This window comes from Chelonoidis abingdonii, chromosome 24 (assembly GCF_003597395.2).
Source record: "Chelonoidis abingdonii isolate Lonesome George chromosome 24, CheloAbing_2.0, whole genome shotgun sequence".
NCBI classification, from domain to species: Eukaryota; Metazoa; Chordata; order Testudines; family Testudinidae; genus Chelonoidis; species Chelonoidis abingdonii.
Window position 1 is genome coordinate 8,094,324 of NC_133792.1, and position 23,004 is coordinate 8,117,327.

General features: G+C 47.2%; 1 protein-coding gene across 1 annotated transcript in view; it reads left to right on the forward strand.

The window, feature by feature from the left end:
- Window positions 1-23,004, forward strand: part of LOC116835220 (uncharacterized) — a 249,478-nt gene that overhangs the window by 111,190 nt on the left and 115,284 nt on the right. Inside the window, exons 8-9 of the mRNA XM_075060693.1 lie at window positions 10,906-11,784; window positions 21,990-22,034. Coding sequence (XP_074916794.1) covers window positions 10,906-11,784; window positions 21,990-22,034 — 924 coding nt within the window. The remainder of the gene's footprint in view (window positions 1-10,905; window positions 11,785-21,989; window positions 22,035-23,004) is intronic.

Here is a 23,004-nt window from a genome sequence, read left to right on the forward strand (position 1 = left end):
TGTATTTGTCTAATATGTGGTATAAACACATTAACACACACAATCCTCTGTTGCTAATTAATTTCAGATGATACCGGCACTGACTGATTGAAGTCCCATAAAAACTAGCTGTGATGTGTAAAGTGTTCCCATGAACAGCAAGAACATTGATTAACCCTTTGGCTTCTCAAAAGCAGGTGGTGCTAGGAAAAAGCAAAGGAATTACCATGGTTTGTGTGACGAGAGCTCCAGTGTTTAAATACTATCCAAGATTCCTTTGGGAAAATCAGTGGGATCGTATGTGTTACACAAGTGCTAACTGCAGCAGTTTCATCCCTAGAACAGTTTAAGATTCTGTCCTTTGTGTAAATGAGATGAGTTGAAACTGACCATAGGAGGAGGGCTGTTTAGTGTCTAAACTAGGGAATACGGGTTCTCTTCCCAGCTCTCTGTCTGGGATTTTGGGCAAGATAATGTTCAGAGTTGTTGAGCACAGCCAAATCCCATTGAATTAACCAAATGGAAGATTCAGATACTCTTCTTCTCTGAAAACCAGTTTATCGATGTTCGCTTATGTCGGTTAAAGCGTCTATGCCATAAGGAGGGCTGGCTGCAAAACAAGAATTCCTCTTCATGAACATTTTCAAAACTGAGGCAGTTGGTTTTGTTCCACCCTGGGATAAACTGGAACTGTTCATATGTTTTTTTCATGAAAAATGAGAGACTGATCTCAGAATAGCCAGTAACCCAGTGGTTAGGACGCTCAGCTGGGATGTGAGAGATCCAGATTCAAGTCCTTGTTCCAAATCTGGTACAGCAGGGACACTTGAACCTGGATGACTCATATCCCAGGTGAATGGCCTAACCACCAAGCTATTGGCTATTCTAGGGTTTGATCAGAAATTCCATCCTGGACTTGAGAAAACTTTCGTTGAAACTGAAAATTTTTGGTTCTGCTTAATTTGCATTTTCCTTTGAAAAAGTGCAAAAAAAAAAAAATCAACCAGTTCTACCTGTAATGTTTACTTAATGTAAAGCATTGTGAGGTACTTGGATGAAAGAAGCTATAAAAATGTGTGTGGTTATAGTTAGCAATAGGCACTGATCTTCTAACATTAGGGGAATCCTTTTCCTTCAGACTTGTAATAGTTGCTCTTGCAGCTGTCTCGCACACTGTTTCACATTCCTCAGTGGGGGAAAAAGGGGTCTCAGGTGGCAAAGATATTGTGCATTCCCTGAAGTCAGGTGAATAAGAGAATCTGTGTTAGAGCTGGGAACTGTATCGGACTGCTAAAGCATAGTCCAGTGCTCTAACCTCAAGAGCATCTTTCCTCTCCAAATAGCTTTGCGTTAGTCCTTGCTCAAGTTTGCAACCCTCCCAATGGAGTATGTCTATCAATTTCACCAATGCATCTGAGGAAGTGGGTATTCACCCATGAAAGCTTATGCTCCAATACATCTCCTAGTCTTAAAGGTGCCACAGGACTCTCTGTTGAATTTCACCAATGTGCTGTTAAGTAGAGCAGGTCAGGGATTTTTTTTACAACCCCCCCTCCCTTTTTTTTTTTCCTCACCAAAAATGGTCAATGAATTGAAACCCCATTTGTCTGCGAAACAGAGTTGGTTCTGATGAATTTCCTGACTCAAAAACATTTTTGAACAGAAAGTCAGTTTCAAAATTGTCAAAACATCCCAAAATGAAAACATTTGTTTTTTCTAGTAGAAATGGTTATGTTTCAAATTTTGGAGTATGTTTAGCCTAAAAGAAGATTTTAAAAGCAATCAAAAATGAAATTTTTAAAAATTATCAAAATCTAACATTTCAGTTAACCTGAACCCAGAAACTTTTTCAGATTTTGGATTCAGGGAACCTTTTTGAGATTTTTATTTTTTTTTTATTTTTTTTTGGTCCCAGTTCAGGGCAGGAAAACTTTGAATACTCTGAATATTTTTGCAGGATGGGAAAAACATTTCTTGGCCATCAAGTTTTTGTGTTAAGCCCCTTGGCCTTTCCAGGATTAATATGTTATATAACACCCCCTCCTCCTGCCCCACTTTGGGAGTGTATTGAGCACCTGGTCCCTTTGCGCATGGACTCAGGGTGAAATTTCTCTGTAGAACTTTATTCCTTCTCCGGTTCCTTGTTTTTAGCAAGATGCAGGTTGTTTCTTTCATTTGATCATATGCTCCGCCCTAATTGGGTACAGAAATAAGCTTTGAAATTGCTTTGATGGATGCTTTGTCATGATCTATAACAGTGGTGCTGGTAACAGAGTGTGTTCGGATGGCAGTGCTTCAGGAAGAGAGACCTTTCTTCTTCTGTTTCAAAGTATGATGAGTAGGGCCGTACTAATTTCATGCCTGTGAAAAATGTGTCGCAGACCATGAAATAAGCCCTTCTCCATGAAATCTGATCTCCCCCTTGCAGCTGGGAGTACCCTAGCCAGGGGGTTCCTAGCTGCAAGCCCCCCCTGGGCTGAGGAGGGACAGGACTTGTCCTTCCCCTGCATAGCCACTCTCGCTGTCACGGGGGAGATCAGATCGACCTCCACGTGCCTCCTTCTGCTGCAGGAAGCTCCAACCTCAGAGGTTCCTGCAGCTAGAGGAGACTTGTGGAGATGGGTACGATTTCCCCACTGCTGCTGGAAGCGCCCCAGCCAGGGGGCTCCTAGCTGTAAGTCCCTGCTGGGCAACGGAGGGATATAGGACCCTGGCAAGAGGCTGGGTTTAAGCCTTCCTTTTGCAGTGTGCTCTTGTTCAAAGGTGCTGCACATTTCTTGGCATCTTCCTGGTGCTATTTCTGTTCCCGGCCTCTCAAGGTGTTTCAGATCATGCTTTGCAAACACAACCACTGCTCAGCAAGTCCAGGCATTGCAATGCCCACAGGGTAACCCACAGCTGGCACCTCTGGGACTTGCATTAAACCACAAGTAGAACAGACGCTGTCATTCACCTTTATTCAAAGGGCTGTAAGCATATCAAATAAATGTGATGAGGAATCTGTCCCTTACTGGGACCTGAACTCATGAAGCTCTGACGCACAAACCAGGACCTCTCTACAAGAAAAGTCTCCATTTGCTCTTATCAGGAGTATTGCTTATTTTCTCCCCAGACTACCATTATTTCTTACATATTTTCCCCTCCTCCCTCTGTTTTCTTGATGTCAGACCCTTTGCCCTACAGAAGCATCCATTGGCTTCCAGTTTCTGGTGAGAGTTAAGAGACGGAACGTCCACTGTCAGGGAGGCCAGTTCATGAATTCAGAGTCGCAACAAGTCTGTGCTCGTAGGCATCCCAATCTGGGGAGGAGTGGGAAGGGAGAGCTGTTCACCTCCACACCGCTCACCTTCACAAGCCCCTGCGGCTTCCTCCTATGCAGATGACTTCTTTTGGGCTTTCCTTGTCTGGCCCAGAGGAGATTGCCAGTCAAAGGCATGTTCTGCTACAGAAAGGGCTTGTGGGACACGCTCTGTTCCAGTGCCATGGATAACTCCATTAAGGATGCTCCAGCGGTTAAGCTGCTAGCAGGGGCTTTGGAGATGTGGATTTAATTCCCTGCTCTGTCCCAGACTTCCAGTGTGTCCTTAAGACTTAGGGTATGTCTACATTGCAAAACCCATGGCAGCAAGTCTCAGAGACCTGGGTCAACTGACATGGACTACAGGTCTAAAAAATAGCCATGGAGATGGTCCTGTCCAGGATCTGAGTTGCACCCTTCAGACTAGAGCCTGAGCAGGGATGTCTACATTGCTAGTGTTAGCCCTGGAGTGCAAGCCCAAGGCAGTTGATCTGGACTCTGTGGCTCGCTGCTGCGGGTTATTTCTGGTTTGTGAGGGAAAATGGATATTGTAGCTGGACACCATTGCCCTGGGCTCTGTGATACTAAAGCCACACCCTGGCTCATGGAGTTCTATAAAATATTCACATAGCCAGGAGCAGAAAGACACAACTCACTCCAGTGCCAATGGGATAAAATTTCCTTACCCTCTCTTGGTATTTAAGTCCAAATTGGCAATGGATTTTTTTTTTTTTTTTTAAGAAGAACCCAAAATCTGTGGTGTGCTTTGGAGCCCAGCCATACTTGCCGTCTGTGCTTCCATTGAGAAAAAAGAGGGTACTTGTCGGGACTAGCTTTGTGGTAGTTAAGTGGGCGGGGCTATGTAGCATCCCTTGAGTCTTATGCCAACTGCACAGTCTAACCTTTCCATTCCCCATGCTTGGTTTTGCCCTGCAGAACATGATGAAGATCTTTGTGCTGAGCTGTCTGCTGCTGGATTTGCAAGCAGCTCGGGCTGCCATAGGCTTTCCTAAGGTAGGGGAATTTTGAGCAGGGGGTTGGACTAGATACCTCCTGAGGTCTCTTCCAACCCTGATATTCTATGATTCTGTGAATTGTTTAGAGTTGGTGCTAATCTCCCCCATGGGCACCCAGCCATGGAGGACACAGCTGTAAGTCTCATGTCTTGTAACATGAAATTATTTGTGCTGGAGGTTCAGTCCAGTTTGATTGCAAGTAGTAAAGGCTTTTGGTTCGTGTTCTTTCCCCCATATCTGCATTCCTTCAGTTATTGGTGTGTGTGTGAGTGTGTGTCCCTCTCTCCCTCCCTCCAGAAGACAAACTTATTTTGCCCCCTTAGTGAGTGCTTATATCAGTTCCTTTGAAGATAAATAAATGCCACCGTTAAATTGTTTCAAAATGTTCACAAAGAGGATAATAAGTTGGTTGGGGTTAAACAGCAGGTAGAGTGCAGGGACCTTTTACTCTGTTTATATCGTGTCCATAAATCTTTCAGGCAAGCGACTGTGTGTCATTCTGCTTCTCTGGTTCTGTTTTCTGTAGATCTTCCTTCAGGTAGTGAACTGGGCATAGCCAGGTCTTGTTTTTAACCTGACTTCCTTTCTGCAGTGTGACTGACCTCAGTGGATACGCTAGGGTGACCAGTGTCCTGATTTTATAGGGCCAGTCCTGATATTTGGGGGTTTTTCTTATATAGGTACCTATTACCCCGCACACACTGTCCCAATTTTTCACACTTGGTCTCTGGTCACCCTAGGATACGCTGCTGCTTTGATGATGCTGCCTCGCAATCCTGGGACTCCAATTGTGTTTGTTTTTATTCTGAACTCAAATAATTCATTTTGAAGTGATTTTTTTCTTCATTTCTGCTCGAGGTGGCTATTTGTTTCTCTGTTAATCAGGCTTGCGAGGAGACTTAATCATGTGTGAGATACACTCGAGGAAGTGGATTACTGTGGACTCTGTGCATCAGACAACAATGTGTCATTTTAATTGTGGAAATGCTGTATCTAACTGTATGGAGTTTACACTTATTTCAGCTAGGTCAGAGGTTTGCAACCTTTTTTTTCATTTGCAGACCCCTAAAAATGTTTGAAGGGAGGTGCCAGACCCCTCTGGAAATCTTACAAATAGTCTGCAGACCCCCAGGAGTCCACGATCCACAGGTTGAAACCCACTCAGCTAGATCAGTGCCTGACGACTGCAGTACAATGCCACAGAGCGGCACTTGCACAGCTACAGAGCCGAAGGATTTAGTAGTTGGCCCCAAGTTTCAGTTCAGTTTCCTTTAAATAAGTTGTGTGTATCTATATTTAGTAATCTAGAAGCCTAGCCAACTCTCTGTTCCAAGGAGCAGTATTGGACGAAATTACTGACAGAGAAATGTCCCTCTACGTTGTGTGTAGAGATCAATCAAGCATGTCAGTCAGGGTTTAATTTTGTGGCTTCATTTAGTTCTTGAGGAAACGAACATTGGAGTTGTTGGCCAAAAATGCCTCGAAGACACTAGTCTTTTGGGGAAATCTCCTAGCAGCTTCCCTGGGGACAACAACAGCAGGAGTTGGGAGGGATAGCTCAGTGGTTTGAGCAATGGGCTGCTAAACCCAGGGTTGTGACCTCAGTCCTTGAGGGGGGCCATTTAGGGAACTGTGGTAAAAATCTGTCTGGGGTTTGGTCTTGCTTTGAGCAGGAGGATGGACCAGGACTGGCGCCAGGGTTTCTGGCGCTCTAGGCACCGGGCCATTTTGCCGCCCTGCGCGTGGGTCTCGCGGCTCCAGTGGAGCTGCCTCAAGCGTGCCTGCAGCAGGTCCACCGGAGCCGCGGGACCAGCGGACCGTCCGCAGAAATGCCTGCGTCAGGTCCACCGGAGCCGTGGGACCAGCGGACCGTCCGCAGGTACGACTGCGGCAGCTCCATCGGAGCCGCCTGCCGCCCCCCCGGCAAAATACCGCCCCCCTCATAATGCTGGCGCCCTAGGCAACTGCCTAAGTCGCCTAAATGAAAGCGCCGGCCCTGGGTGGGACTAGCTGACCTCCTGAGGTCTCTTCCAACCCTGATATTCTATTATTCTGATAGTATAGACAGAGCTGGCAGCATTTTTACCACCATGTCTAGCCTTGCGCAAAGCAGGACTAGTTAACAGAGGAAAAAATGCTTGTCATTGCCAGAGCTCTACTTGTACTTGTGCTTCCACTACGGACACTGCTCTGCAAATACAGTAGTGCTGTGGTGGGAGACTTGCTGAAAAACAAATTCATCCTCACGGCAAGCTTGCTCTTAGTTCCATTGGTAAGGGTACGTCTACACTGCACGATTATTTCGAATTAGCTTAAACCGATATTACAAAACAGATCTAATAAAATCGGTTTAGCGCGTCCACAGTGGGATCCTGAAATCGAGTTTGCATCCATGTGCCAAATGCTACATGCGATTTCAGGAGCAGGTGCACCGTGGGGTAACTGTTCCTCAGCTATCCCATAGTCCCACTTCCGTGTTGAGAGACAGTGCCTGAATGGGGCAGAAAAACATTGCCCCGGTGGTTGCTGGGTACAGCCTCACCCATCTCCTTTGTGAAGGCAGCAGACAACCCTTTGGCACCTTTTTCGGCGGAGTGCATTGAGCAAACGCCATAGGCACAGCAATCTTTCCCTTTTTTTTTCACGTGGTGGTGGGGGGAATAAACTGAGGAGCTGTTTCCCTGAACCACGCCAGACACTGTGTTTGAACCATACAGACATTGGAGGCTCAACAAGAAGCAAATAATTTCAGAGACTGCGTGTGACTGTGGGATAGCTGGAGTCCTCAGTACCACCTCCCTCGCACCTTTCACGAGCGTTCCATTTGAGTCTCTGCGTCCGTTACGCTTGTCACGCAGCGCTGTGTATCTCTGGAATTTTTTATTCAAACGCTTGGCATTTCGTATTCTGTAACGGAGCTGGAACAACAGATTGTCTCCCCATACAGCGATCAGACCCTAGTCTCCCGTACGTCTATTGTGGAGCTCTTTTTCGATTCAGACTGCATCCCACCCGGCGATCACAGCTCCACGCTGGCCAAGCAGAAATGTAATTCAACAAGTTTGCGGGGCTTTTCCTGTTTACCTGCCGCTGCATTCATCCGAGTTCAGATTGCTAGTCCAGAGCGGTCAGTGCTGCACTCTGGGATGCCGCCCGAGGCCAATAACGTCGATTTCCGCCACACCGAACCCTAATCCGAGTATCACTATCGAATTTTAGCGCTACCCTCTCGTTTGGGAGGAGTTCCGAAATCGATTTAAGAGCCGTTACTTGATATTAATGACGACGCGTGTGAACGGATACAGCGTTAATCGGTAATACGCCATTAAACCGATTAAAGTCGCAGTGTAGACCTGGCCTAAGTAACACAGGCTTACGTCGTGGAACTGAGTATTAAAATACTTGTCGGAGCTCCAGCCTGATTGAAACAAACTCCTCTAGTGAGCATGGGAACTGTATAGTTACAGGGCAGCTGCCTTAACAGCACCCAAAAGGACCAACAAAAATGGACGCTTATGCAGAATGATACGACACATCCTGATTCTCCTCTTACTCCAGTGCAAATTGGGAGCCATTAGAATTACACCAGAGATCCCTCTGAAGTCATTAGAATTACACCAGGGTAAAACTTGCGTGAAGAGAGAATTGTACGTAGGATCTTGGCTGGTTCTGAGGGGAGCAGTCACGCAGCCTCTGCCCGAGCCCCGCACCCTCACCCCAGGTCCGTCTTCCTCATAACACATCCCAGTCCTCTGCTGTGACTTCTCAAACCCCCCTGCGCGACCCCAGCCCTGACTCTGGCACCCCCCACACATCCCCAGCGCCCCCTCTGTTCTGACTCCTGCCACCCCCCTCACATGCCCCCAGGCCCCCACAGCTCGCGCCCCACACCTCACCCTGACCCTGAGCACAAAACAGGAAACTCCTGCACCACCACCACCCAACATTCCAACCTGCACCCTTGCATCATCATGGGAGCTGCCCAGGTAAGTGCCCGCACCACACCCAAACTCCCTGCCCCAGCCCTGAGCCCTCTCCTCATCTTAGCTCCTGCCAGACTCTTCATCCCCTCTAGGCGCTCTGTGCTCAGTGCACCCCCACCTCAGCTCAGTCAGAGAGAGGAAGAGAATGGGCCAGAACCAGGGAGAAGGTAGGTTCCTACTGTATGTGTGTCTGGGGTCCCAGCAACCGGCCCTGCACAGCCCGCTGCTGGTCTGGGCTTCTGGCTGCCGGACCCTTGCCAGCCGGGGTCCCGGCCACCGGCCCTGCACAGCCCGCTGCCAGTCTGGGGTTCTGGCTGCCAGACCCTTGCCAGCCAGGGTCCTGGCCGCAGACCCTGCTCAGCCCCCTACAGCCTAGGCGAACAGAACCCCAGACCAGCAGTGGGCTGAGAGGGCCGGCAGCATAAGATCAACATTTTAATTTAATTTTAAATGAAGCTTCTTAAGCATTTTGAAAACCTTGTTTATTTTACAATACAGCACTAGTTTAGTTATATAATATATAGACTTGTAAAGAGAGATCTTCTAAAAAATATTAAAATGTATGACCGGCGCGCAAAACCTTAAATTAGAGTGAATAAATGAAGACTTGGCACATCACTTGTGAAAGGTTGCCGACCCCTGTGTTAACTTATCGGCAGTGTCATGGCTTTGATGGACCCCCACCCCCACCCACCTTGCCCTGCTTCCTTGTGAATCCAGGCCTGTTCTAGCACTGTTACAGAAGCAGAGCTGTGGGAGGGGTAACTGAGTGAGATCTGTTTTCCTTCCTCCTGCTTCCCACCTCTCTCTGCCCTCCTGTCACGTTAAATGAGGCATCACATGTTCTGGAAGTTTAATTATTATCCTCTCTTGATTTTGCCTCTTGGTTCACTTGCTGTTTGTGACAGATTAATTCATCATTTCTAAATACGCAGCAGTGGGTCTGTTAACCAAGACCAGGTGCCCCAAGCAGTTGGGCCAAATGATGTTGCTAACCAGTTCTGCTCAAAGCAAGATCCTGGCAGATGTGGATGGGCTAGAGAGGATCTCAGGTACGAGTGTTCCTTCCTGGTCTGTCCCCATTTTATAACAGTAATACACTGGTCACAAGGCTGATAACTCTGTCTACGCTAGCATTTCTGCTGTTGCTATTGCCAATGGAGCTGTGGTTGTGGGAGATTTAAAGGGCGACGCAAGTCTGGGGCTTGGTCTCCCTCTAGTGACTGCTTTAAGAGGATTCTGATTGTGATTTATTATTTGTATTGTGGTAGCGCCTAGTCATGAACCAGGACTCTGTTGTGCTAGCCACGCTACAGACACAGAACAGAAAGGGCTTACAGTCTGAAACAACAAGCAAATACAGGCAGACAGGGGAGAACAAGGAACGTGTCAGGTGGTGTTTCCAGATAGAGAATCTGACTAGCTGAAAATTCTGGATTCAGACCTCACTGTTAACCTACGTTGGAGTTAGTGACCACAGTACTGGAGATGAAGTTTAACATATGTTCTAATGCAGTGAAACCACTTTGGGTTGATTATCCTACTTGTTTAGGGAGGTTTTCTTTTTGAGCTTGAAACTTTTTAATGTCATGATTTCCCCCTCTCCCCTTCCAACTCCCCTGTCACTGTTTGGGGAAGGGTGAGGTATCAGGACTCCATCTCTCTTGTTCTAGGAAGCTGCAAGAACAATTGCTAGTTTCATCATCCCTAAGGGGGCAGTTTACTATGATGGGCTAGCCCAGAATGAAACTCTTGCCAGTCCCATGTTTAATTCATTAATTTGCCCCAGATGACCCAGAGGCTGCACTTCCTCTTACCTTTCCTTCTCCCTGCCTCCCAACCCCCATCCCTGCTGGACCCTCAAGGAGGTTTGCTGCCTAGAGCGTTCTTCCAGCTGCTGTTAAATGGAAGAGGAAGTTTCAGAGTAAGGGCTGGGAGCTTAGCAATTGCCCTTAATTGAGACACGCCTGAGCTTGTGGCTGCACTGAGACCACAAGGGGACTTTAAGAGCTTTGAAAGTTGTATCTTAAAGACTTTGGGTTTATGGATTTGTGCCTCGTGTAAATCCATGGACTTCAGTTAAATCTGCTTGCACCAGAGTTGAATTTCCATCCTCTCAACTCTGGCCCCTGCTCCCCTCCACAAAAACAGGTGTTTAATTTTGGTTTACCCTTTAGTTCGAGGCTGACAGAAGAAGCAGCTACATGTTAAAGTTTTGTCCATGGCCTAGAATTTCACTTGGCCAATGCTCTGGGTGCCTTTAGCAATCTTTTAAAATTACGCTCATGCATTAAGGAGCTCTGGGTTCTGGCTCCTTAGCTGAGAAGTTCCATTTTGCCCTGAAATCAGGGATAAACTAGCCTATCCACTCCACCAGATCAAACCAAACAACCCAGCAACACTACAATAAAAAATAAATGGCCCCATGCCACTGTTACCCAGCCCTACCCAATGCCCATTTTCTCATGGATGAAGGAGAAAAGGTTGGACCTAAAAGCTAATAAACATGGGTTGTTTCTGGACCATCATGGCCAACAGCAGGTGTTTTCCAAAGGCCTGGAATGCAAACAGAGAATGCCTTGTCTGGTTAAAATGATTAAAAATGTCCTTTCTTCTTCCTCCCTTTCAGGGCTCAAAATTTACCACTTCAGATTTGGCTGTGAGGCCACCTCTGGTGTGGGAGAATCCCCAAGAGAATCTTAGGATCAGCCCCAATGGAAGTGCCCTCACTTCAGCCCCTTCTACTAAAAGGCTCTCTGCTGAGGAGCAGGAAGAGGAGGAACGCCTTTCTATTGAAGAGGAAGGCTTCGAGCTTTTGAACTCCACCTTCAATAAAATCACAGGACCTGGCAGGCCCGGGGTTGACAGAAGTGAGTTGGAGGTCACAGGAAATGCCAATGATTCCATTACCACAGTTACTTCAGTTCCTTCTTCTGGGCATCAAGATGTTCAGGTGGCTGATGACAATGTTATTCTTTCGAGAACCTCTGCCAGAGTAAACAGACCAGCTTCCAAGAAGGACCACGTTTCGAAACCCCAGGATGAGAACATCACCACGGAAAAGATGAAGGGAGACACGGGCTCTCGGACCTGGTTCTCACCCAGCAAACCGATTGATGCCATCATAGACCTAGACAACCCTTCCATCTTCTCCAAAATCTCCACAGAGGTCAGCCAGACAGTGGACTTTGCAGGAAACATAGCCAGGGCCCCCTCTTCTGACTCCCGTAGGAAGACGGAGAAACTTGTGGGTGAAGGAACCCTAGAGAACCCTTCTAAAGCTTCCCTAAGCCCCGAGGATGCTGTGAAACCAATCCAGACATCACTGGATACTGAGGTTGTCCCCACAGATCACAAGAGAGGGGTCGTGTATCGCTGGAAGACAGGCAGTGAAGCAAAGGGGAGTGAGGACCATGATCAGGGCGGTGTCTTATGGACAGCAGCAGACGGGCAACAGATCCGAGTGAAGCCAGGACCCCGGGGGCCGCAAGGACCACCAGGTTTGCCTGTAAGTGAAGTGAGGTGTGAGGGGTTGTGTTTGAGGGAACAGTTCTGTATACAGTGGGGAATCCTCATTTACCATAACTGAAGCAGTCAGAAGTTACAAGCGACTATGACTGCAATGGCACATGGATTTGGGGGAAGGCGGGGAGGTGTATGAAGAAGAGGCTCAGATATTGGAGGGTCTTCTCCATGCTTGACAGCTGGTGAGGTCAGGAGACTTCCACCTCTCCGGCAACCATGCTGAGCTGTCATTGCTCCCTGCCCCCATCAGTAACTGCAGGAGACTGCCATTAGTGCTGTTTCATCCACTTATCTGAAGTGGGAGTCGAGTTGTGGGCCAGTGATTTTAGCCATACTCTCCATAGTACAGCGCATGTGTGTGACCAGTTAATTTTGTCTTAACATCTGTCATGAGGCAGATCCTGAATGGAAAAAACCATAACCTGTCTTTTAACTATGATCCAGGGACTCGGAGTTGCTTCAAGTAATTTCAAGTGTTTCCTTTTGTAAATCGGAGGCCTCGCAATTGGCGTGTGTTGTTCCCATATCTCACTGGGGTTCTGAGCCGCCCAGTCCATCTGGGTGGTTTTAGGTGCACAAGCCTCACCGAAAGGTTTTGAAAATGACCCAGGTCTCATGGTGACTAAAGCAAAGAAGTGATGGGTTTTTCAGGTGTTTAACTATGTCCCAGAAGGCTTTACATCTGGGAAATATTTTTCTCCCAAGCTGGTTTTAGGTCTGTGCCATTGCCTAAGGCCCCACACAATGCACAGGCCCCTGTGAACGTGGCAATAAATTCTACTGCTCCAAATATGTCTCTCTGCTGGACCAGGTGTCTTGATTCTTGCTGTAAGTTCTGGCCTTACTCAGTGGGCTCTGCTCTGCTTAGCCTGGCTCAGTGCTTCAGACTCTCCTTCCTGGCTTTATCAATTGCACAGCTGTGCCTGGTGCTTTGGAGAAAGGCCAAAGACAGGGTGCCTGGCCTGAGGGCTTCACAGTCTGCAATAGATGTGACATGATGTGATGTGAGGAGAGGGCAAGAGGGAGGGAGGGTGACATTAAGCAAAGCTACTAATCCAGTGCACAGCGTGGATTGTGTTAGTTCCTGTCTTTTCAGTGCAAAATTTCCAGGCGGCAGAGAACCCAGTTGGCAGGACTGGAGATGGGAGAAGAGACTGGAGGAGGAGAAGGAAGCTGAGTGCTATTCAGGGTCTGGGGAGAGGAGTTGGACCATTGGTGTCTGCAGCGGAGCCGTCTGTCCCAGTGGCCTGTGCTGGCTCTTGCTGCCTAATTCTGCTTGTAGAATTAGCAGAGAACCAGCAGAGGGATTGGGTTAAAGTACAGCAGACCCCCATCAATAGCAAAAGCAGGGGTGCTCATCGGTTCTGAAGGTGGGGAGGGGCGGGAGGCACAACAGGCATGAGAGCTGACTGGTTGATACTTGATTGGATTGAATTTGGACCTGCACGCTGTGCTGCCTCAGGAAGCAAGGCTGAGCGCAGGCGGCTAGGGAGGAGACATTGCTGTCTGAGAGCGGAGCAGCGCCACCAAGGACGAGTCATGGCTGCACCGAGTCCACAAAGAAAGCCCAAGGCGGCGTCTGCCCTGGGAGCGAGGGGTGCGATATCCAGCTCACGCACCCAGGGGAGCTCTCATGGGGCTAGTGCGCTACAAACAGGAGTGTAGCCGGGGTAGCGCAGGCAGTGGTGTCTGAACTAGCTGAGTACACCCCACGGGCTTCAGGCAGGTTTTCACTTACCCTCACCACTGCCTGTGCTACTGCCCCTACCTTACTGTTTGTAGCACACTAGCTTGATGAGAGCTTGACTGGGAATCACACCCCCAACATCAAGGGCCTGCCCCATAGGAACAGGGCCCAAAGAGGTGGATGGATATGGCAACATAGAAGAGAACTGCCAATGAAGAGACAGGGCAGCACCTTGAGAAAGGAGTCCTGATGAGAAGCCCTGTGGCTTCCTCTGTATTTGATGTCGACCGGGGTGACATTCATACCTGCCTGGCTTGTCACAGGCAGTTCAGCAAGGCAGAGGGCGATGGGCTCCCCTGAGTCGGCAGTGAATGAGAAATGAATTCAGATCTCATTTGTGTGTGATGCCAAAGACTGGGTGGTAGATTGGTGCCAGGCAAGGGAAGCACAGAAGAGCACTGATATTAAATGGGGGAAGGGAAGAGGGGGCTTTCACATGGAATTACGGTTGTTGATTTCCATTTTTAAATAGTGCAAACATTACAGACACAAGAAACCCAGAGGTAAGGCTCTTACGCTTGTATTAATCGCATCCTCTTTCCTCTCTTAAAACTTTATGCTGATGCGCATTACCACATATCTTAGCACCTTCCACATTAAGTCTACAGCAACAGCTAAGTCCCTGGTGGACTTCGTGCAGTCTCTGCCACTTCACCTTTTGGGAGGGTCAAAATCTGCTTGGGACAGGCTGCTCCTTAAAGTCTCTGAAATTAAGGTCTGGGTGTTGGGCCCAGAGGTTGCACAACTACTGAGCAACAAAGTTAGGGGCCTCCTTTCTGTGCCTCTGTTCCTGCTCCCACCCTTAGTCTCTGCCCCCCAAAAGCTTATACAACAGGCAATCTCTTCTTATGTGTTTGTACAGCACCCAGCACAGTGGGGGTCTAGTCTTTTCTGAGGGCTCTAGGTGCCACTGTAATAGAAATAAGGAGGGAAACTGAGGCATGATATGGCCAAAGCCCCAGGGTGAGTCAGGAATTAGAACCCAGGAGTCATGATTGGGCTGCAATGATGAGACTTCCGCTCCCTCTTCCGAGCTCAGTAGAATGTCCCATTGCCGCAGGGCTGTGGAAGAGTGATAGCCAGGGCAACATGGCAATACAGATAAACAACCTGTGTTGAATGGAAGCCTGGTTTGCTCCTTATCTTACATGTTCAGTTTGTCTTCGTTTCCAGAGTGCCCTGGTTGTCCCTTCTTCTCCGTCCTGGCCTTCACAAACTCTCAGATTTCTATTACTTGCATGCACAAGTCTCTCTGGCTCTAGATTTGTATATTTCTGATCTCTTGTAAATGGCCCCGTCAGGCTTTTTCTGTGCTTTGGAAAAGCCAAGAGATCGCTTTAACATCCAGAAGAGTTTTGATCCCATTTAGCTCTGCACAAGGTCTGACACTTGGCTTCTGAGATCATGAGTCGCTGCTGGACAGAGAGCTGGGGAAAGCGAGGCTGTGCTTGCAGCGTAGAAGTTCATCTGCTCTGCCCTGGCAGTAAAGCACAGGCAGATGGAGATAGCATGAGGTTTGTGGTCAACAGCCATGTTGGTGCAGGAGCCAAGGGGATGCAGCTCTTAACCCGGGCAAGGTTAATGCAGTGGTGCTTATGCTTAATGCTGAGAAAGGGCACTCCTAGCATATTCTATTGCAGACTCTCTGTCTGTGCAAAGAAAAAGCAATTGATCTTCCTTTCGGCTGCTAATGTGTCATATTCCTAAGGCAAGGATGCTTTCCAGCGCAGCCTGCATGTCTCTGCTTTGCGGCAGTTCCTCAGCAGAAGCTTTATGCCTTTGCAAACTGTTTTGAGTAACTGCCCACATAATGAATCATAGATGGAGCTTTCCTTTATAACCTTGTACAGATGGTTCTTTGCTAACCAGGTCAGCCTGTGCCTAGTCTTTGCAGAGAGCGGCAGCAAAATAAACTGCAGTGGACTAAGTACAGGCTTGAGATTGGGTGACTTGGGTTCTATTCCCAACTCTTCTCCTCATTTCCCATGTGACCTTGGTCAAGTCATTTCTCTCCCCTACGTGTCTGTCTGTCCATTTGCAACATGGGAGTGATGATACCCATTCAGCGTTTGTAAAGAGATCTGGGGTCTGGAGGTAAAAAGCACTATGTTAAGTGCAAAGTATCTTTTTTATTTTAAAAACTGTTGATGCTTATGATCTCTGCTTCTCATCCTTCCAAAGATTTAACCACATTAGACACTCCTGTGCTGGGTTTTTGACTGCCAATGTTTTATATGGCCAGCTTCAAGGTAGTCTGTAAGTATTGTCAGGCTTTTTTTATTCATTTTTTGTTTGTTTATTAATCAAACTTATCACTGGTTATTTGAAGGAATTGGCATGTTTTGTATTCCAGGATTTACCCTGAATTCTGATAGAAACCTATTGTGATTCCATTGGGGGAAGCAAATGCAGAAGCATAACTCTGGTTTTCTGTAAGGAGTTATCCGTTGTTTCATGACACATGCAGTTACAAATGTCAGGTCGCTCTGGACGATGAAGTATTATGCTCCAGAATGACACTGAGTATGATTTACAGAGAAAAATGCGAATTGTCTTCTTTAAGAGACCCCATGGATCAATGTTCATCTTCTGCTCTGAAATGCTATAGCAATTGAGTCCATTATTCTTGGTGCTGTGAACGTGTTTTGTCTTGCTTTAAATGATATCAATGTAAGAGGAATTTGGCTTTTAAGGAGAGAGAAATATATACTGTGAACTTGTAGCTGATGCCATGATGACTGTTGCATTCAGTAACAACTCCCAAATCTGCACCTCTTTCTGTCCATCATATATCAGGATTATTATATATTTGTCCATAAAATTTCCCTCCTGATGTTGCAGACACCGGAGGTGCCCAAGGCAAACAACAGTGATTCATGCCGGGAGTGCTTTAGCGCCGATAAACACACCAGGGGGAGAAGCAAGCAGAGTTTATTTGAGACCTCAAAGCGGGGCTGGGAGACTTAGTACGCCTCAGATCCAGCCCAGCTAAAACAAGCAGTCTGTTCCTTTATAGCCATGAGAACTTTTCTCGCTGACTAGCAAGCCCCCGTTTCCCCTCCCTCTTCTGTCCGGCTGCAGCATTCTTTTCTCACACACTTCTTCCCCCCCCCCCCCTTCCCCCTGTAGCAGTTACGTAAGCGCAGGTGCATTAAGTAAACTTGGCCGCGGCAACTCGTTAGTAAGTTTTCCTTCTGCAAGTTATCTTGTCCTTCTGCTAAAGGTGCACAGGCCTCATTATTTCTGCTTTAGACCAATTAGAACTGTTGCAACTGATAATGGCTGTTACACCAGGCCTTTTAGGTCGATTAAAGTTTAAACATGGAAGGACTCTTGCTCATCTGAGGCCTAAATAGGGAGACTTTATATCCTTATTACCTTTTACCTTTTAAGTTACTTTAGGGTTATGCTTAGTGACACCAACACTGAGATGGCATTTATTTTGTGAATTTGTGGTGGCTATTCATTAATGTGAGCTAGGAGAATATAATCTAATCAGTTCACTGTCCATCAAAATACAGAAAGATAGAGTATCCCAGACATGAACGCACCGTAGTTTATAATATGTGCCCATGGCCAAGACCATGGAAGAGGGATATTTTTCTCTTTGAAAATACCAGTCCATTTATGAGACTCAGGTACAGATTAATTTTAATATTAGTCATTATTTATACGACAGTTACGAGTAGAGGCTCCATCTGAGGCTGGAGACCTATTGTGCAGTGACTGAGCTAAAAGCAACATGGTGTGAGTTTCCCTGTCCTGAATTGCTTACGGTCTAAGTAGACTAGACAGACAAAGGTCAGAAGGAAGGATTATAATCTGAAATGACACACAGAACATAAGTGATTAGCCCAAGGTCACACAGGAAGATAGTAGCAGAGTCTGGATTTGAACCCAGCCCTCCTGAGACCTAGTCCAGTGCCTTAACCACAAAATCAAGCTTCCTCCCCAATTTTGGCTGAATGGTTTGCCCTGCTTGAGAGAAAGTCCTGCGCCTCCAGGTAGGTCTCCCCAGTGTGAATGCAAAGAGGTTATAGGGAGAAGTTGAGGCCTTGAAGAGGCTATCTTCTAACTCATAACATGCGTGGACTAACAGTTCAGGGATGAGAAAGTCCAGAGATGTCATCTGAGAGAAGATGGAAAAGAGGGAGGGGTGAATGGGAAGAGTGATCCTTTAGGAGGGCGATATAAATAATAAAAAGCAGGCAGAGAGGACAAAAGAAGAGCAGATGTTGAAGAGAATTTAGAGAAACAGAGAGAGTGAGATGGCAGTTCAGGATGGAATGTGAGTATAACTAGCTGAACTGGTGGGTTTCTTTTAGCAAGGGGTTAGGTGACAGCAGAACTGAGCAGGGCCTGGAAAGTTAAGGATGAGGAAAACCAGGGAAGGGACTCGAGGAAGGTACCGATGCATTTGGGGCAGCACAAGGAGGCTTTGATAGTCTTCAGCAGTATAATGGTGCCTGTAAACATCCTTTGGGGATGTGGAGGGACTGGTCTCATACGAGAGAAGAGAGGTTGGTAGCCGTGCTAGAATGTCCGATTCCCAGACGGTCGCTACGACAGCTCAGCTGTGCGAGCATCCCAAGCCAGTAGGAACCTAGAATTTAATTTCCCAGCTTTCACTGACTTCTGTGGTAGATGTGGAGACTCAATATCTCTGCAAATCAGACCACTTATTAATATGCGCAAGTTGGTAGGTGCCCAGATTTGAGACCACTGGGTCTAGATTCCAGATACCATGGCTGTGGACACCGTATAAATACTTAGAGACATTTGTGCCCATAGCTCTTAAATATTCTGGGCATCTGTGTGGAGAGCGAAATCACGGACGATTGCTGCACACACCGCCCATTAAACAGGTGGGTCGCTAGCACAAACAATCAGCAGGACTAATTCATGTCCATGGCTGCCTCTGCTACCTCTGTTCAGGGCCACCCAGAGGATTCAGGGGGCCTGGGACAAAGCAATTTCAGGGGCCCCTTCCATAAAAAAAAAAAAGTTGCAATACAATAGAATAATATATTTTCATGGGGGCCCCTGCGGGGCCTGGGGCAAATTGTCCCATGGAGCAGAATCTGTCCATCATTTACCCTTGCTCCCCCACTCATCCTACCCCAGCCTCCCACGGCGTGCCCCTGCGGAACCAGATAAAGCATAAAAGCGGAAGACCTCCGCATCTCACCACAAACCAGTATTGAAGAAAACTTCTTTCCATAGGTCACCTTTACAAGGTATTCATCACGGTTCTCTCAGCAATTACGCTAGTGACTAAAAAGGCAGCCCGAGATAGCTCATTAAAGGCAGGGTTGGACAAATGATTTCGCCGTCAAAAACTATGTCCAAAACTTTTTTTGGATTGAAAACTAGGGGTTTTTAAAAAGCAGAAAAAATCACGGACAATGTCTGCTTTCCTTCAAAATTTGTTGTGTTTTTTTTTTTTAATTGAAAAACTGAAATTAGTCTGCCAAAACCTGAATATGGTTTGGGGTTTCAGAAGTGTGTGGCCGCTCCTGGTCGCGGTGTCCTTAGGTGCCAGGGAATGGGGAAAGCGAGGGGGAGCCTCCGACATTCTCATGGGAGCCCCTGCTGGACCCGGGGCCTGGGGCAAATTGCCCCACTTGCCTCCCCACTCTGGGCGGACCTGACTCTATTGTGGTTTTATACCCAGGAGTTGCTTTATATTTTACCCACAACAGTGTCCATCGGCATTACACACATCCTGAAAGTCAACCAGAACTTTCCAATAGCACTTTTAAATGTCAAGCATTTTACAGAGAATCCTGTTCTAGGATGAACTCCCCCGAGGTGGCTGTCATTCAGGAGAAATGTGTGCAAGGCCGGAAGGTCAGCAGCTGGGTGTCCACAAAGCATGAAGCCATGTGGAATTCATGCCTGTTGGCCAATGTTGTTCCCGTACAACATTCTGGATAATGGCCTCGTCTTCAGAACGATATTTGAGTTATTTCGGTGCCAAGGCAGCTACCTTCAAATATAACTGGGAGATATGGACAGAACAGTTTGATGAGTAATTTTCATTGCTGTTGGTGGTCCAGGGAAGGATTTGTTAATTGATAAAGACTGTTTCCTCCTTCCTAAGGCGCTAATATTTGGGGGGCAGCGACCGCGGCAGCGGGACCTTCCACCGCCTCTGTCGGAGGCAGCATTTTGGGGGCGGGACCTTCCGCCGCTTAGGGCGGCAAAAAAGCTGGGAGCGCTCCTGCTTATGAATGCCACCCCCCAAGCCAAACTCTTGGGTGAATGGAGTCTGGTGTGGCGGGGGAGGGACGGTGTCTCCGTTCAGTGCTTAGTAGAACATGACTTGCATTACAGAGCCACCAGTCACTTGTTGGTTTGCAGGTGGTGCTCAGTAAAAATACCCAGGCCCAGAACGAATGTACTGAATTGCAATTTTCCCTCAGGACTCAAGGTGTTTGCTTCCTGCTGCAATTGAAATCACCAGTGTTGTTGATGCAGGTGGTATATTTTGGGATCAGGGACATAGCTCTAATTATTTTAATGAGCTGCGCTGATTTACAGTAGCTAAAGAGTTGAATTTTTATTAAGCTAGAGCAGAGGTTCTCAACCAGGGGTACATGTAGCCCCAGGGGTACATAGAGGTATTCCAGGAGTACAACTCCTCATCTAAATCTTTGCCTAGTTTTACAACAGGCTATGTAAAAAGCACTAATGAAGTCAGTTCATACTAAAACGTCATACAATGAGTTGTTTATATAGTTCTATATACTATACATTGAAATGTAAGTACAATATTTATATTCCAATTGATTTATTTTATAATTATATGGTAAAAATCAGAAAGTCAGCAGCTTTTCAGTAACTGTGTGGCTGTGACAACTTTGTATTTGTACTTCTGATTTTATAAGCAAGCAGTTTTTTAAGTGAGGTGAAACTTGGGCTACGCAAGACAAATCAGACTGCTGAAAGGGGGGCCGTAGTTTGGAAAGGCTGAGAGCCGCTGGACTAGAGAACTTGATGCAGAGTTTTTTTCGTTACAAAACAACTGATAACACAAATATACCACCCCAACCACCGCTGCTGATATTTGTACTTCATCCTGTTCCTGAGCAAAAAGCTTTACACGCTAAAAATGAGTACTGTCAAATAGAAGAATTGGATCGCATTTTCCAAGGCTGCTAAGTACCATTTTTAAAAGTGACGTAGGCAGTCAAGAAACAAAGTCTCATTGATCATCAGTGGGATTTACACTGCTGAAACTGTCTCTGTGTCCTATGTGCAGGACCAGCACTAGAGTTTTTCGCGCCCTAGGCGCACGGCCATTTCGCCGCCCCGCGCGCTGCTCCCGCGGCTCCGGTGGAACTGCCGCAGCCATTTCTGCGGAGGGTTCGTTGGTCCGCGGCTCCGGAGGAGCTGCCGCAGCCGTGCCTGCGGGAGGTCCACCGGAGCCGCACGGGACCAGCGGACCGTCCACAGGAACGACTGCGGCAGGTCCACCGGAGCCGCCTGCTGCCCCCACCCCGGCAAAATGCCGCCCCCCTAAAATCCTGGCACCCTAGGCGATTGCCTAGTTCACCTCAATGGAAGCGCCGGCCCTGCCTATGTGTGTGTGTCCAACTCTATCTCACCCCTGTATAGCCAGTAACCCAGTGCTTATGGCACTAAGCTGGGATGCTGGCGACCCCTGTTCAAGTCTTATCTGATTTGGATGAGGGTCTCCCTTGTGTTTTGACTAGATTTTCCATCTTGCATCAAACCTTCTGTACAAAACTGACCCTTCATTTGGAACAGGAGTTTGTAGTGGGAATCAGCATTTTCATGCAAAAAAAGAGAATCCAGCTAGGTCTACATTTAAAACCCCACAGTGCCTCAGTGTGGACACTTACTACTGGTTCTCACATTGCTGCAGTAAATAGACTTCCCCAGGAGGTGGTAGCTATTGTCTTCCATCTACCCAGTGCTTTCTATACAGGGGATTTAAGTTGGCTTAACTACTTTACTCATAGATGTGGGTTATTCATGCCCCTGAGCAATGTAGCTGGGTTGAGTTTCTTAAAGTGGCCTTAATTCATCTAATTTTAACTAAGAAAAACTGAATTAACACCCCTTTAATTTTGAATGAAAGTGCCCATATGGGTTTAATCCAGTTTAACTAATTCACTTTAAATTCCCATCTTTCATTAATCCATACTAATTTTCCTGATTGCCCCATGTAGATAGGCCCTGTGACAATCATGCTATCGGTTTCCACCCAGCCAGCAACAAGCTCAACCTTCCAGTTGAGTTCTCTGCCTTCCAGTCTGTGTTTGCAGTACCTCCGCTTAGAAATAACTGTCCTGTCACCAGCTTGGGAGATCTTCACAGGTCAAGGTTGTCCTGTGACAACATCTGAAATCTTTGTAGGTGGAGCAGGGCAAACAAACACAGCTGAGTGACACAGTTCTTGTTTTCCTTTTCAGGGTTGCCGAGGGAGACGCGGACCTGTGGGACCCAAAGGAGACAAAGTGAGTAAATTGGAAAATGCTTGAAGTTCATTAGATGTGGTTTAGGTCCAGGAGTGAACACAGCAGACATATCTTCTGATTAGAAACTGCCTGGTTAGCTTCTGAGACTCCTGCACACCAAGCCTGGTGGTCCAATATGTATACAATAATAATTCAGTTTTTGTTGGGACGTTTTAGAGCCAAATGCATGCTTGTGTCTTTTGAGACAGCCTTTCTGTACAAGCACAGTAGAGGGATTTGAGCTACTAATATTATTCTGAACTACCACTAGGTATCTTACAAAGTATCATTACACCCATTTCACAGATGGGGAAGACTGATGCACGGAGCAGTAAAGTGACTTACCCAATACCATCCAGGATCAGACTTGAGAATAGAACCTAGGTCTCCCAAGTCCCAGGCGAGTGCGCTCTCTAGTAGACCCCACTTCTCTCTCTGTGAGCAATGACTCTGTATACCTTAGGAATAGACTTGTTGACAAAGAGAGACCCTGGATGTTATAGTGTAGAGGGGAGGGAGACAGGCATCGCGCCAGTGCTGCTTCACGTTGTCTATTAGGTTTGAGACTTAGCTCCTCAGGGTACATCTACACAGCAAAAAACTCCCACAGCAGTGAGTGTCAGAGCTCGGGTCCACTGACTCAGGATTGCAGGGCTTGTGCTGAGGGGCTAAAAACAGCAGTGTAGACCTTCAGGCTCTGGCTGGAGCCCGGGCTCTGACACGCTTCTCTCTTGCTGGTCTCAGAGCCCAGGCTCCAGCCCAAGCCCAAATATATACCTGGCTGAGTTGGGCCTGTAACACAAGCCACATGACCTTGAGTCAGCTGATCCAGGCTCTGACACTTGCTGCTGCCATGGTGGTGGTATTTTTACTGTGTAGACGTACCCTTAACACTCCAGGACAGCAGTGCACTATGGAGACCTATTCCAAAGGCTGTGTCCCTGCACAATGCCTCTTTTCCCAGCTTTAG